This window comes from Mugil cephalus, chromosome 7, assembly GCF_022458985.1.
Source record: "Mugil cephalus isolate CIBA_MC_2020 chromosome 7, CIBA_Mcephalus_1.1, whole genome shotgun sequence".
In the NCBI taxonomy this organism is placed as follows: Eukaryota; Metazoa; Chordata; class Actinopteri; order Mugiliformes; family Mugilidae; genus Mugil; species Mugil cephalus.
This window is the reverse complement of record NC_061776.1, coordinates 28313689-28327255: the sequence shown is the minus strand read 5'-3', so window position 1 is coordinate 28327255 and position 13567 is coordinate 28313689. Positions and strand designations below refer to the sequence as shown.

Below are 13567 nucleotides of genomic sequence, written 5' to 3'. Positions count from 1 at the left end.
TAAAAATATACCTGACTGCTTTTCAAATCTGTTGGTACAGTCAAATGCACAACAGGTCTTCCCTCTTTTATTTCTTTTACAATTTAGGTATTAAGCCTATGATTCAAACTAATTCTGCTAATCTTCATGCTCGACTGTCATCGTAACCTCAGAGAATTTGCGTGCCCTCTATTCAATAAATTTGTTAAGATGAAAATTTCATTTGATTTGGGTCGCAGCATGTCATTAAGGGGTGATTAAGGGGTCCTGAAGCCGGACCTGTTGAGAACCACTCAGTGCGTTTACATGCACGTGAAAAAAACGAATTATTGCCTTAGTCGGACAATAACAGGAGAACTTAAGTGCATGTAAACAAGTTACTCCGATTAAAATCGGAGTTGTCATTGTCCGATTGAGACACCCAGATAATGCGATTGAAATCGGAGTTTTCATCGGATAATGCGTGTGCGCATGCTCCACCACCGCTCCGCTGGCGTGTGACCCCGGAACAAACACGTCCAAGAGAGCCGGGCGTAGAAGAAGAAAAAAACGGAGCCGTTTGAGGGATAGCGCGGATCTTACCTGCACCAGACGTAGCGCGAACATTACGTACAAGATTAAAAAATGTACTATTATCCGTCTGGTTGTTGTTTGAAATGCCGGTCTGCCGCATGAACGACTCTTTTTTAATATATCACGTAATAGGCCAGCCGGAAATCGGCTTTTGCTGCTGTGTTAACTGTTTCATCGGTGTGTTGCATGTGTTTTGTTACTAGCTTATGTTAGCATTTTCTACCAAGCCATAATTGAGTCAGCAAAAGAGTCTACTGGACTTGACTGAATTATTAGTGAGTTGTGCTAAATCACAGAGTTAGCAGAAGTGGAATGGGCTTACCAAAGTTCTTTTTTGTGTTTGAATCCCAGTTTATTCCAAGCTCCCTCCGGTGTAAGATTTGCACATTCCTCCACATCCAGCTCATGGCTGCAGGCAAACACACAAAGCTTCAAGATTTGAGTATGACAAAAATCTTAAAGAAATACCTTGCACCCTAGCAATATATATATGTATATATATATTTAACAATGATACAGTGGTGGAAAAAAGTTTTTGGACAACCTTAACATTTTACGCAATCTCAAATATCATGAAACATTTGTAGAAAAATCGTTCCCCTTCACACAGCACACTGACTCTACATACAAAAAAGCCCAACAGCACCTCCACTTGCTGAGAAAACTCAGAACTTTTCGACATAAGCAGCAATATTTTAACACTGCTTTACAGCTCTATCATTGAATCAATTGTCATCTTCAACATTTCATCCTGGTACAACTTTCGCACCATCAAGCATAAAACAAAACTCTCCCACATAGTTAATCAGGCCAGCAAAATAACTGGTTCACTCCAACCCCTACTCCAACTAAAGCTGGAAACTAGACTCATCTGACCACAGGATCTTCTTCCAGTCCCTGACTGTCCAATCCTTGAGTGCTTGGGCCCAACGACGCCGAGCTAACTTCTGTCTCTCATTGATCAGGAGCTTCTTGACAGCCTTGTAGGACTTTAAGCCATGATCTAAAAGTCGACCACGTACAGTGCGGGTGGAACACTAGACACCAGTTTGGTTTAACCACTGCTGTTGGAGCTCTTGTGATTCAAGATTCAAGATCACTTTATTGATCCCTGGAGGGAAATTGTTTTGTCCAAGAGTCTCAAGATAACAGAGAACACAAATATGACCAGACATAGACATAAGAATACGAGTCAAGGAAAAAAAATAGAATAAGATAAAAAATAAAATCATTTTAAAAATAGTGTAAGAATGAGGTAGTAAAGTTACAAAAAATATACTATGATTTCATTCAGTGGTTTTCCCTGCACATGTGGATCAGGATGCAGCCATTTCTTGCTGAAGAAACCCTTGGATGTTTCTACAGGTGTCTCTCTTGCATTAGATTCCTTGTTTTAGCCATTTTTGTCTCAGAAGAACTTTCAAATGTACTGGCTTTATATAGACACAAAGCACGGCAACAGAAAAATGTGTCTTTTAACAAAAAATACAGCCTCTTCTTCTTTTTTATATATTTTTATGGAACCAATCAATTTTAAGTTTTTAATGGCTGTTTTAGGATTTGTTTAGTATTTTGTCTGTGAAAGTTATTTGGTTTGTCTGTGAATTGCACTTAAAGACCTAAGAGTGATAATACAATAATAATGCAATATTTGCAAATGCACGGGGTGTCCGAAAACTTTTTTCCACCACTGTAAACAAAACAATCGCAACTAGAATAGGTGATTGTGGCTCAGTAGGTAGAGTGGGTTTCCACGGACCAGTGGCACTGGTGTGTGAACGTGTGAACAAATGGACAGATGTGTCTGTGAGTGTAAAGCGCTTTGAGTAGGTAGAAAAGCGTCCTATAAATGCCATTTACCATTAATAAAACAATTAAAATAACTATACACACTCACCACTTTATTAGGTACACCTAACTGCTTGTTAACACAAATAGCTAATCAGTCAATCACATGGCTGTAATTCAGTGCATTTAGGCATGTAGAAGTGATCAATACAACTTGCTGAAGTTCAAACCAAGCATCAGAATGGGCTAGAAAAGGGGATTTAAGTGATCTTGAACGTGGTATGTTTGTTGGTGCCAGATGGACTGGTCTGAGTATTTCAGAGACTGGTGATCTACTGGGATTTTCACAGACAACCATCTCTAGGGTTTACAGAGAATGGTCCGAAAAAGAGAAAATATCCAGTGAGTGGCAGTTGTGTGGATGAAAATGCCTTGCTGATGTGAGAGATCAGGGGAGAATGGGCAGACTGGTTCCAGATGACAGAAAGACGACCTCACCGGGTGCCACTTCTGTCAGCTAATAACAGGAAACTGAGACTACAGTTCACACAGGCTCATTAAAATTGGACAATAGATGATTTGAAAAACATTGCCTGGTCTGACAAGTCTTGATTTCAGCTGCGACATTCACATGGCTGGGTCACAAATTAGTGTAGGCAACATGAAAGCATGGATCCATCCTGCCTTGTATCAACGGTTCAGGCTGAGGGTGGTGGTGTAATGGTGTGGGGGATATTTTCTTGACACACTTTGGGCCCCTTAGTACAAGTTTAGCATGAGTTTAAATGTCGCACATGGTACATGTACATAGTCACCGCAGTTAGATCTCAATCCAATAGAGCACCCTTGGGATGTGGTGGACCGGGAGATTCCCATCATAGATGTGCAGCCGACAAATCTGCAGCAACTGTGTGATGTTATCATGTCAATATGGACCAAAGTCTCTGTGGAATGTTTCCAACACCTTGTTGAATGTATGAAGAATTAGGGCAGTTCTGAAGGCAAAAGGATTTCCAACCTTTTACTAACAAGGTGTACTTAATAAAGTGGCCGGTGAGTGTATATTTAGCTTAGCAAAGCAGCCTTGCAAGAGGATTTATTTATACTTATTTGGATTGTATTTGTGCAGCTGTAGCTCTACACAGCATTCATCAACCAAGTTGTAAACTGAACCCACCCTGAGTTGGCTCTCTCGAACCTTAATTTTGTGATCTGTGAGGAAATGTGAGGAGAGTCGCCTCAAATTCTCAGATTTTTTTGATATTTCTCTCACAATATGGAATTCTAATATAACAAATGCAAATAAATAAAAACAAGGCCAATCTGAACACCTTAGAGTTGTGCAAAGAACCACTTTTGGGATACTGGCATTAAGTATAATAAGTATAATATATGTGGATGACTGAAAATTTCTGGTTAGGAGAAATTTTCAGAAACCTGTATTCCATCAAAGAAAGGGAAATTCCTTGGAGAAATTGTGGTCTGTATAGTGGTTTCTGAATAAAGAAATCATAGAAATTCTTGAGATTTGTAAAACATACAATGCAAACTCACCTGCGTTTCAATTTAGCATGCTCTCCTCCTGGGGGTTTATCATCATCTTCTCTATCTAACATCTTATTTATTGAGCCATGATGCCTGTCAGGGTTGCCAGCAGTCTGTTGGGAATCTGATTCAAAATATAAATTATGTGTAAATTAACATAACGTCACAAGCACCACTCTAGAATGTGATATCATGTTATATAATATATGTGAGATGCAGTTATTTTACATATATTGTGCTTAAGCAAAAGAACAAAAATATGGATGCCAATGATCAGAGTACTGAGAAATTGTAAAATTATTTAATTGTGTTATGCTGTGCTATGTTATGCTTTTTCTAACGAAAAAAAAAACAAAAAAAAAACACATTCCAGCCCAGCTAAACTTTAAAGCAGTGGTCCCCAAACTACGGCCCACGGGCCGGATCCGGCCCGCCTCCACATTTGGTCCGGCCCCCTGAACAATACCAGAGAGTATTTTCATTTTTTTTCATATATGTGTATTTGTATTTGATAATAAAGTTGGACTTTTGCAACAAAATGTTCCTTAGTTATGAACTTTTTTCATTATTAACTATTAGTAAGTAAACTATTTCATACACGCATATAACTTGACATTCTGTTCCACCCTTCTGCGGTCTGTGCCCCTATCTGGCAACCCCCAGCAAATAATCTTAAACTTGCCCCTCTCAAAGAGAGAACGTAATAATGGTGAAAAGATTAGGTAAGAGAAAAATTGTTTCAGAACCTGCAGTGGACAAACGATTATTTTTTTGTTCAATGCAAAGACAAGGCTGTCTGTCTCATCTGTCAAAAGGCGGTGGCGGTATTCAAAGAATACAATCTGTGGAGACACTATGAATCCCGTCATAAAGACAAGTATGATAACTTGCAAGGCCAAATGCGAGCAGACAAACTCTCAAAGCTGAAAAGTGGACTGTTAGCTCAGCAGAATACATTTGTACGCCAAGCTCAGCTGAACCAGTCATCTGTTCGGGCCAGCTTTTGGGTTGCTCAACTGATAGCAAGCAGCGGTAAATCTTTCACTGACAGAGAGTTTGTCAAGAAATGCATGAAAGCTGTCGCGGAGGAGGTGTGTCCCGAGAAGAAAGATGTCTTTAATGCCAGCGAGTACAATCACCAGACGCATTGAAGAAATCGGGGGTAATGCATATGCCCAGCTGCAGCAGAAGACGAAAGAATTTTAATTTTTTTCATTAGCACTGGATGAGAGCACGGACGTGCAGGACACCGCGCAGCTGCTCATTTTTATTTGTGGAGTTACTGCAAACTTTGAGATGTGCGAGGAGCTGGCAGCCCTCCAAAGTCTCAAAGGGACTACGACGGGCGAGGATATTTTCGGCAAAGTGTACCAAACCATGGAAGAGTTGGACCTGGACTGGTCAAAGCTGGCCAGCATCACAACTGACGGGGCTCCTAGTATGGTGGGCATGTCTCGGGGTCTAATAGGACACATGAACTGGGAGATTGAAGAACGAGGTCTCACCACCCCGCTACAAGTCCACTGCCTAATTCACCAGCAAGCACTGTGCTGTAAAGTGTTGATGTGGAATTCTGTCATGAAGGTTGTGGTGTCATGCATAAACTTCATCAGAGCAAAGGGACTTAAACACAGGCAATTCCAAGAATTCCTGTCTGAACTGGAATCTGCGCTCGGAGATGTGCTGTACTACACAGAGGTCCGATGGTTGAGCCGGGGCAGAGTTTTGAGGCTTTTTTACGAGCTGCTACCTGATATTAATGCATTTCTTCATTCACAAAACAAAACGGTGGCACCTCGCATTTTTAACAGACATGACAGAAATGCTAAATAGCTTTAACTTGTAGTTATAAGGCCAAGGGAAACTCATTTGCGAAATGTATTCCCACATCAAAGCATTTGAGGTGAAACTAGAGCTGCTTTTGGGACAAGTGAAAAAGCACAGTTTCATCCATCACCCTGCTACACAAAACCTCTCTGCAGAGAACCCAGCGGTCCCTTTTCCAGCTGAAAAGTGTGCGGAAGCACTGGAAATGCTGAAGGCGGAGTTCGGTGTGCGATTCCGTGAACTACATGTTTATGCAAAAGAAATCCGTCTTTTCCAGAACCCCTTTGTTGCCGACATTGATGAAGCTCAACCTTCTTATCAGTTTGAGTTGGCCGAGTTACAGAACTGTGATGTTCTAAAAGACGCGTTCAAGCCCAACAGTCTCATTGACTTCTATGCCGCCCTCCCAAACGACACGTACCCTAACATCAGAAAACACGCAATGAAGACGTCCAGACTTTTTGGCAGCACGTATATCTGCGAGCAAATCATTTCACGTATGAAACTGCTGAAAACTTCAATGAGATCAAGATTGACAGATGAACATCTGTATCAGTGTTTGAGACTGGCAGTGACTAGAATGGAACCTGACATTCAATTTCTCACCAGCCAGATGCAGGCCCACAGTTCACACCGATGAACGTACAAAGGTAAGCTCACTTTTCTGACTTCAATGAGTCATTCTGAGTATAAAAATATAATCATAATAAAATCTACTAGGATAAAACCCATCTCCACAACCATACTGGTAGTGGTACTGGTTGTGCTGTGTAGGTGCCGTATCACTTAGTTCAGTTTCTCAACCTGCTTGCTCACAGGGAAGTTGATGAGAGAGAGAGCTGCAAACAGCGATGTCTACAAGCTATTGGAACCTACAAAAGGATTATAAGGAAGGAACACAAGAGCTTTGAGTGCCTGCTTATATGAGCCATTTAAGTAAGAGATTCTGCTCTGACAACTAAGCTGAACTTGGACCTGTTAAGATTGTGCACGGCATAACAGAAAGTTTATGTTAGAGAGGGTTATTTGGTTGTTATTTATTTCATTAATAGTGTTATTATTTATTTCCTGACTTTTGTTCTTTGAAGAATCCAGAAAGGGTTATTTGATTGTGCTTTCTGGAAAACAATACATTTTTACGTTTAGGCACTCTTGCAATCGTCACACTTTTTCTGTTACAAACTGACCCCGGCCCCCCATCAGAGAATGGAAAAGTTATGTGGCTCTCACAGGAAAAAGTTTGGGGACCCCTGCTTTAAAGGAACATAGACCGATAAAGCATAACATTATGACCACTAACAGTAAATAACATTGACCACCTCTTGACAATTCAGTGTTCTGCTGGAAAACATTTGGACCTGGCATTCACATGGATGTTACTTAGACATGTAGCACCCACTTAGACCAGAACAGGGACCCCCACCCCATAGCAATGACACTCCTTGAAACGGTTAAGGAACAACTCAAAAAACATGACTGCACAAGTATTGATCTGGCCTCCAAATTCATTAGATCCCAAACTGTTCCTATACTTGAATAGCTTAATATTGAATGCAAAATGATAATAATAATAATTTATATTTATAAATAGCACTAGGCCGAGTTAAATATAGAACACATACAGTAGGTATTGGGTCCCTACTTAATCTCTCCATCAGTTTGGGGGTCCTTGGCCTGAAAAACGCTGAAGACCCCTGGACTAGAGGAACAGGCTCTGACCCTTCTTCAGAATCAATTTGTGTTGAGTTAAAATTTAGTGTTGTTACTGTTGTCCATAATTTTAGCACATGGCTCCGAGATAAATAATGAAGGAATTAACGCTATACATCTACTTCAACATCACATAAGTGTCAACTGTAATGAAATGTCTTTCACATTTCTGTGTAATCCATTACTGTAAATTCAATTGTTATGAATACATTTTTGTAGAGAGAGTACTGTCAGAAATGGTAGTCTCTGACGTGGTAGTAACATGCCTTAGGTTTTGATACTGATCTCGATTCCTGGCAGTACAGTATATTGCTACACCACTGGGTGAGCACAAAGCTGAGTTAGGACTGAGATTTCCTGTGTGCAGCGACACTCACAGAACACTACTCAACGTTGTAGGTGTTTGAGATGGTTTTGGAAATTCTTATTTTCCATCAGTGTCAGACTTCTACAACCTTCTAAATATTTTAACCGTAACATTTCAAATATGACACAATAACATTTGTTATCACAGCTACAGCATCATTCATCAGCTCACTATTGACAGTGAAACATGTTATTACCTGCTTTTTCAGCTGTATGTGGCTGTGAGGAAGCAGCAGGTGTCTTGTGATCATTTCCACCGTCGGATGGCTCATTAGAGGCACATAGCCCTCCTTCTGACCGCTCTTTGGTGTCAGCTAAGCTCACACAAATTTTATCCGTTTGTGATCCGGTTAAACAGCTCCCATCTGCCCCTAATGTGCTAATCTGTCCAAATCGATCATTCGAAACCTCAACTTCTCCCTGGTGGCTCTCAGCCACAGTTTGTCCCTCCCACACTTCTTCTGAATGTGTCTGTATGTCTTTGTGTATCTCCCCCTCTCCTTCTTCTCTAGTGATGCCATTACATTCAGAGGGCTCAGTGGTCCAGCCCTGTGCTGTCCAGTATGAGTACTGCTCCCAGTAGTAGTAGTAGGTCTCTGTGGCATGTTCGTTCCACGCAGCCTTTGTATCTGGGTTGTCCCAAGGAGCAGTCACAGTTCCTGGAACGTCTGGAGATAGCATCTCAATCCCAAGATGTTTCTCCAGCCACTGGTTCCACAGAAGAGCTTCTCCCTGTTGAGCTTAAGGAATAAGGAAGAACAAAAATGCAGAATTTTTTCTTTGAGTTGTTCAATTATTTGTATACCCTTATTTAATCCCATGTATGGTTTAGCACTTCCAGAATGCTCTACATTTTTGCATAAAAATGACTCATACTCAAGCAGATTTTCACAAAACTCCTGAAAGTAGAAAAAATAATAATGTAAACAAAAATATTATACTATAATATTATAATACAATAATATTATATTATAATGAGCGAGTAGTACACATCTGTCAGTCGCAAAAGCATGTGCACTTTGGGGATTAGAAGTTCATTTCAAGGTCCATCTGTTCACATGTGTTTCCAAACAATGCATCATTCAGTGTCCCATTTGTTTTAAATAAATAAATAAAGAAAAGAAATCAGGCATGTACAATTTTATTATCCGTCATTCATAACTGCATACGTACGGGAACTTCTACGCAATTACGTGCTCATCCACATCTTTAGTTATTTTGCATCTATTTTCAAATTGTAGCGTTGTTTTTTTAGGTGTTTTCTTTTTACGAACCACCAGAAGAGATGCCAGAAACGTGCATCCAGTTTATACAATCCTCAACACACTCAAGTGGGTAAGAACAATGTGGATGTTTCATACATCACTTGTCCCACATATTTTTTATCTTACTGCTGACAAAAGTAAGAGAAAAAAGACAAATTGATGCACGAGGCCTATTGTCTGTGAAATGCTTCTAAATTCATTGTAACTGAAAATCAGATATGATACAAATCGTGTGTCCGTGTGTCAAAACAGTGTCCGTCAACTTCGTCAATCCGTCCTCATGTGCTGCTTCTTACCCCAGTAGGTTTCCCAGCCAATGTCTTGGATCCCTTCTGCTATATCCACTAGTTGATTACATGACCTCTTCTCCTCAACTAAGAGCAAAAAACACATGATGGTGTCAAATGACATCACAATGCTAAATACAGGACAATATTATTATTATTCCCTATTATTATTCCCTCTCTCATATGAACATATATATATTTCTTTCTTGATCTCTGCATTTCTAATAATCATTACATTAAAACACAAAGTTTATAGTAAAAATAGATTTATTTCCAAAACTGTAAATAAACCAATTTCGTTCAATTTATATAGTGTTGAGACCGATTATAACCGTTACAAAAATGCACTTGAAACAACCACAGCAAGCGATAATAAAATTGTGGCAAGGTAAATTCCCCTAGCCTAGCTCATATGGGGGACCAAAACGGAGGACTGAATCAGAAGTAAGAAGAATTTATACATGCACCTCTGTAAAGTATACTTCCAAACTAGAGAGAGGAAGAAAGACAGTAAATGATATGTAGTGCTGACATATGAAGGTATGATAGTGAAAGAGTGAAGAATAGAACATAGAGAATCAGTGCACTGAGGCGTGGAAACTCACAGAGAAGCATAGTCATGTAACCTAAGCAACCAGCCTAACCCAAGCACATTGTGATTAAAAAGGTATTATGAGGTCTTATATGTAAGAAGGATTTTTAATTATATTTAATAGCACCAGAATAGAATAGAATAGAATAGAATAGAATAGAATAGAATAATGCAGACCAGGCATGAGACTGATAAACAAATTTTCCAATAGTGTTCAGAGACATGATGTTAAGTTTGACAATGTTCCGCAGGTGAACCAAGGCATGTTTACTATACAAGCTCAAGGACATATCCTGGTCAAAAGTTACTCCAGAGGTTTCATGAGGTTTCACAATCCGGGGCAAGTACTAGTGTGAACAAACTGGAGTACTGTAGGACAAGGTAATGCTATCCAGGGTATTTTATTAAATTACGTTTCTGATGTGATTTGGACCAAAACTAATTTAAAATAATTGTTTTTCTATGTTGGAAAATTTTCAAGTAAACCACTCCTTTATGCCTTCACATTCTAGAAGTTTGACATTCTTTTTCTTATAGATGAAAGGTCTGTTGTTTGGCTCAGTAATCTGTTCTATAAATATTTGTAATCAAGAAAATAGGTTTAGTAAATTACCTTGGTTGTCAACTTGCAAGTCTTTGTCATGTTCCTCTTCCTCCTCAGAAGGTTCTTCCCAGTGCGTGAAAGCATTCGTGTTAGACCTCCTTCCCTGCCACATGACCATGAAGTATTATATATAATTTAGTTTTGTTCATTATTTAATAAAAGAAATTTGACTAGAAATACAAATGTATGGTGCTTGAGCTGTTACCCACAGAAGGTCAAACTTACAGCTCTCTTCTGCTCAGAGGAGCTGGCAAAAGACAAGGGAAGACCCATGCTGACCATCAGCTGAGCCTCCTCATCCAACACTACAGTTTCAACCTTTTCTTTATCCTCCCTCTCGTCAGTGTCTGCTTCTGTGAGTTGGAGAAAAAGAGATTTGAGGGGAAGTCACTCACAGCATAAAATAAAATAAAATGGTATCACATACCTTGGAGTTTAAGGTCTGCCAGTTCTGATGAGAGAAGACGATTATCTGAGCGATACAGCTCTCGATCCCTGCACAGGGGCAGGTGACACAAAGACAATAACTTTTTAATTTACCCTTAGCTTAGTAGTACTACTGGAATGGTTCCAACATGCAACAGCTGGAAAAATGTAGAACTTAATGAGATCAGTTATATACAGTATATATTTTATGATCATGTCTGAAGCCAAGAAGTGATGGAAAAGGGGTATAGTGTGCCCGATATGATAGGTATTTTACCACAACATTCCAACAACTAACAATTTTACAACATCACTGTTCAGTGGCTAAATTCTGATCCTTAACCAGACAATGTGTAGACCTATGTTTAGAAATTGCAAGAAATAGTTCAATTAGGCTTCATTAATATTTACTTCGTCATATTTATGAAACGAAATGTCAAGGAAATTACAAGAAATTGTTTATTATTGTACATATGCTTAAATTAAACCATATACAGGAAATTGTTCTAGGGGACTAAAGCATCGATGCTTACTGTACAAAGGCTCTGGAGCAACGGCAGTGAATTCTTTCCTCCGCCTCAGGTGTTTGTCTTCTGCTGAAAATTATATCGGCCATCACTATCACCCTACTCCGGTCAAGCATCATAGATGTCAGTTTGCTAATTCTGAAGAACAAAGAAACACTGAAAACCCACTTTCAAACACTAACTGCTTCTCACGGGCTCAATCAATATCAGAGAGCAACCATTTCCGGGGTTGCACTGATATCTTCACGTAATAAAATTTGTTATTCTCTAAATGGATTTAACCTAAACGGGGTTAGTATAACCACAAGGCCCCACATAAAGCGACAATTTTGTAAGTAAAAATTATTGTTATTTTTCGCAAGACTGGTCATTCTCGCTACAGGAAGTAGAATGTTACCGACGGTATATGGTACATACGGTCCGTGTGTCTTCTTCTTCGTCTTCTTCTTCTTCTTCTTCTTCTTCTTCTTCGTTGTTTAACGGCAGTCGGCATCCTTAATGTTGCATATACTGCCCTCTTCTGGACTTTATTTCTTTACTACTTCCTCTTTATTGTATTCTTTTTATTAACCCAGTTGAGACTAGATATCGCATAATGATTTTCCTCCCTTCTCTAGATTTTTCACATTCTATTACACTCTTGAAACTATTGTCCCCTGTTCCTGCCTTCTGCAACCCTGCATACATATCTTCCCTCTCCCTTTCATATCCATAACAAGCAACAATCACATGCTCCACTGTCTCCCTCTCCCCACAGCTACACCGACCAGTTGGATGTTTCCCTAATATATTGAGTGTGTTATTCAATCTACTGTGCCCTATTTTTAATCTGCTCATGATCACTTGCTCTGCTCTGCTACCTCTACAACATCCCACCTGTCTTACTGCATCTTGTAATTTATAGAATTGTCTTCCTTTCTCCTGGCTCTTCCAATATTGTTTCCATTGATTGTTTATTTCCTTCCGTACTAAATATGTTCTCCATACTTTTCCTCTATATACTTCTAACATTCCTGCACTGAATCTGCTGTTTTATTTCCTCTTTTGATGTTCCATAGCTCTATATCTACACTTGTTTCATGCATCATCCATTCTGGTATTGCTGACCACAACACTGTTGTGCTGAATTCTATTTGTTGTATTTTTAGCTGTTCAGCCATTCCCTCACGGACCCATCTGAAACTCGATTTTTGATCTTTCCCCTTTTCCCAACACATCTCCAGAACTCTCTTTACCAGATGCTCTTCATTGTGCCCTTTTAAGCTTATCCAGTAATTTCTCACCAGCTGCTTCCTACTAAGCCATAATGGCATTTCTCCTGATTCTACCTGGAGGGAGCAGACTGGAGCCGCTTTCATTGCTCCTATACAAGTTCTTAGTGCTCGAGCTTGAATAACATCAAGCTGTGAGAGAACTGACTTTACTGCCGATCCATATTCCACACAACCATATTCTATTCTTGATCTAATTAATGCTACATATATATATTTCAATGACGTAAAATCAGCTCTCCATTTTAGTCCGTGTGTGTCTGTGTTTATAGTCAGGTGAAGTCAAAAAACAAAACAAATAAAAACATAATGACGATGTTGCTTTTCTGTTTTTGTTTATCATATTATTTTATATTAAATGCAAAATATCAAACATGAACTGTAATTTTGATATTTCGAATAAAAACACCTAACTGACACCTAACTGAGAGTACAACACGGGTCTGTACAAATCACACATGAATATAATTAATTAATTAATTAACTTTAAGAAAAACGTGATAAAAGAGGTAAATTAATCAATTGTTTTATGGCCTTTTTGTTTTGATGGAGGAGATGGAGGACCGATCGTTTGAAATCATTTTGTCCAGCAGAGGGAAGCAAATATGCCCAGGAGTGTTAAAACTGCCAGAATCACAAAGAAGAGAAAGAACAGAGAGCAGACGTGAGTAAGCTGTCGTGGAAGTATTCTCTGTCAGCGTGAGACGGAATGTAAAGAAAATCTGAAAAAAGAGGCGTATTGAATATACATTGGTGTGTCTGGCATTTAGGTAACGTTTTTTGTTGTTTATTCTCTGTTTAGTCGTG

At 39.3% G+C, this 13567-nt stretch overlaps 2 protein-coding genes across 10 annotated transcripts in view; one reads left to right on the top strand and one right to left on the bottom strand.

Annotated features, from left to right (window-relative positions):
• tgs1 (trimethylguanosine synthase 1) overlaps positions 1-11938 on the bottom strand; it is a 31937-nt gene extending 19999 nt beyond the window's left edge. For 2 of the 6 annotated variants that reach the window (XM_047589602.1, XM_047589600.1), the window contains exons 1-8: positions 11496-11884; positions 10964-11031; positions 10762-10889; positions 10546-10639; positions 9350-9427; positions 7986-8528; positions 3895-4009; positions 875-961 (exon numbers count right to left, since the gene is read on the bottom strand). In XM_047589602.1, coding sequence (XP_047445558.1) covers positions 875-961; positions 3895-4009; positions 7986-8528; positions 9350-9427; positions 10546-10639; positions 10762-10889; positions 10964-11031; positions 11496-11608 — 1226 coding nt within the window. In that variant the 5' untranslated portion in view covers positions 11609-11884. The other 4 variants (XM_047589598.1, XM_047589597.1, XM_047589599.1 and 1 more) reach the window with 4 other exon arrangements.
• Positions 11939-13405: 1467 nt separating this feature from the next.
• The window catches only part of tmem68 (transmembrane protein 68), a 52551-nt gene continuing 52389 nt past the window's right edge, over positions 13406-13567 (top strand). For 2 of the 4 annotated variants that reach the window (XR_007113099.1, XM_047589518.1), the window contains exon 1: positions 13406-13530. The gene's annotated coding sequence lies outside the window, so the exon portion shown is untranslated. The remainder of the gene's footprint in view (positions 13531-13567) is intronic. The other 2 variants (XM_047589519.1, XM_047589520.1) reach the window with 2 other exon arrangements.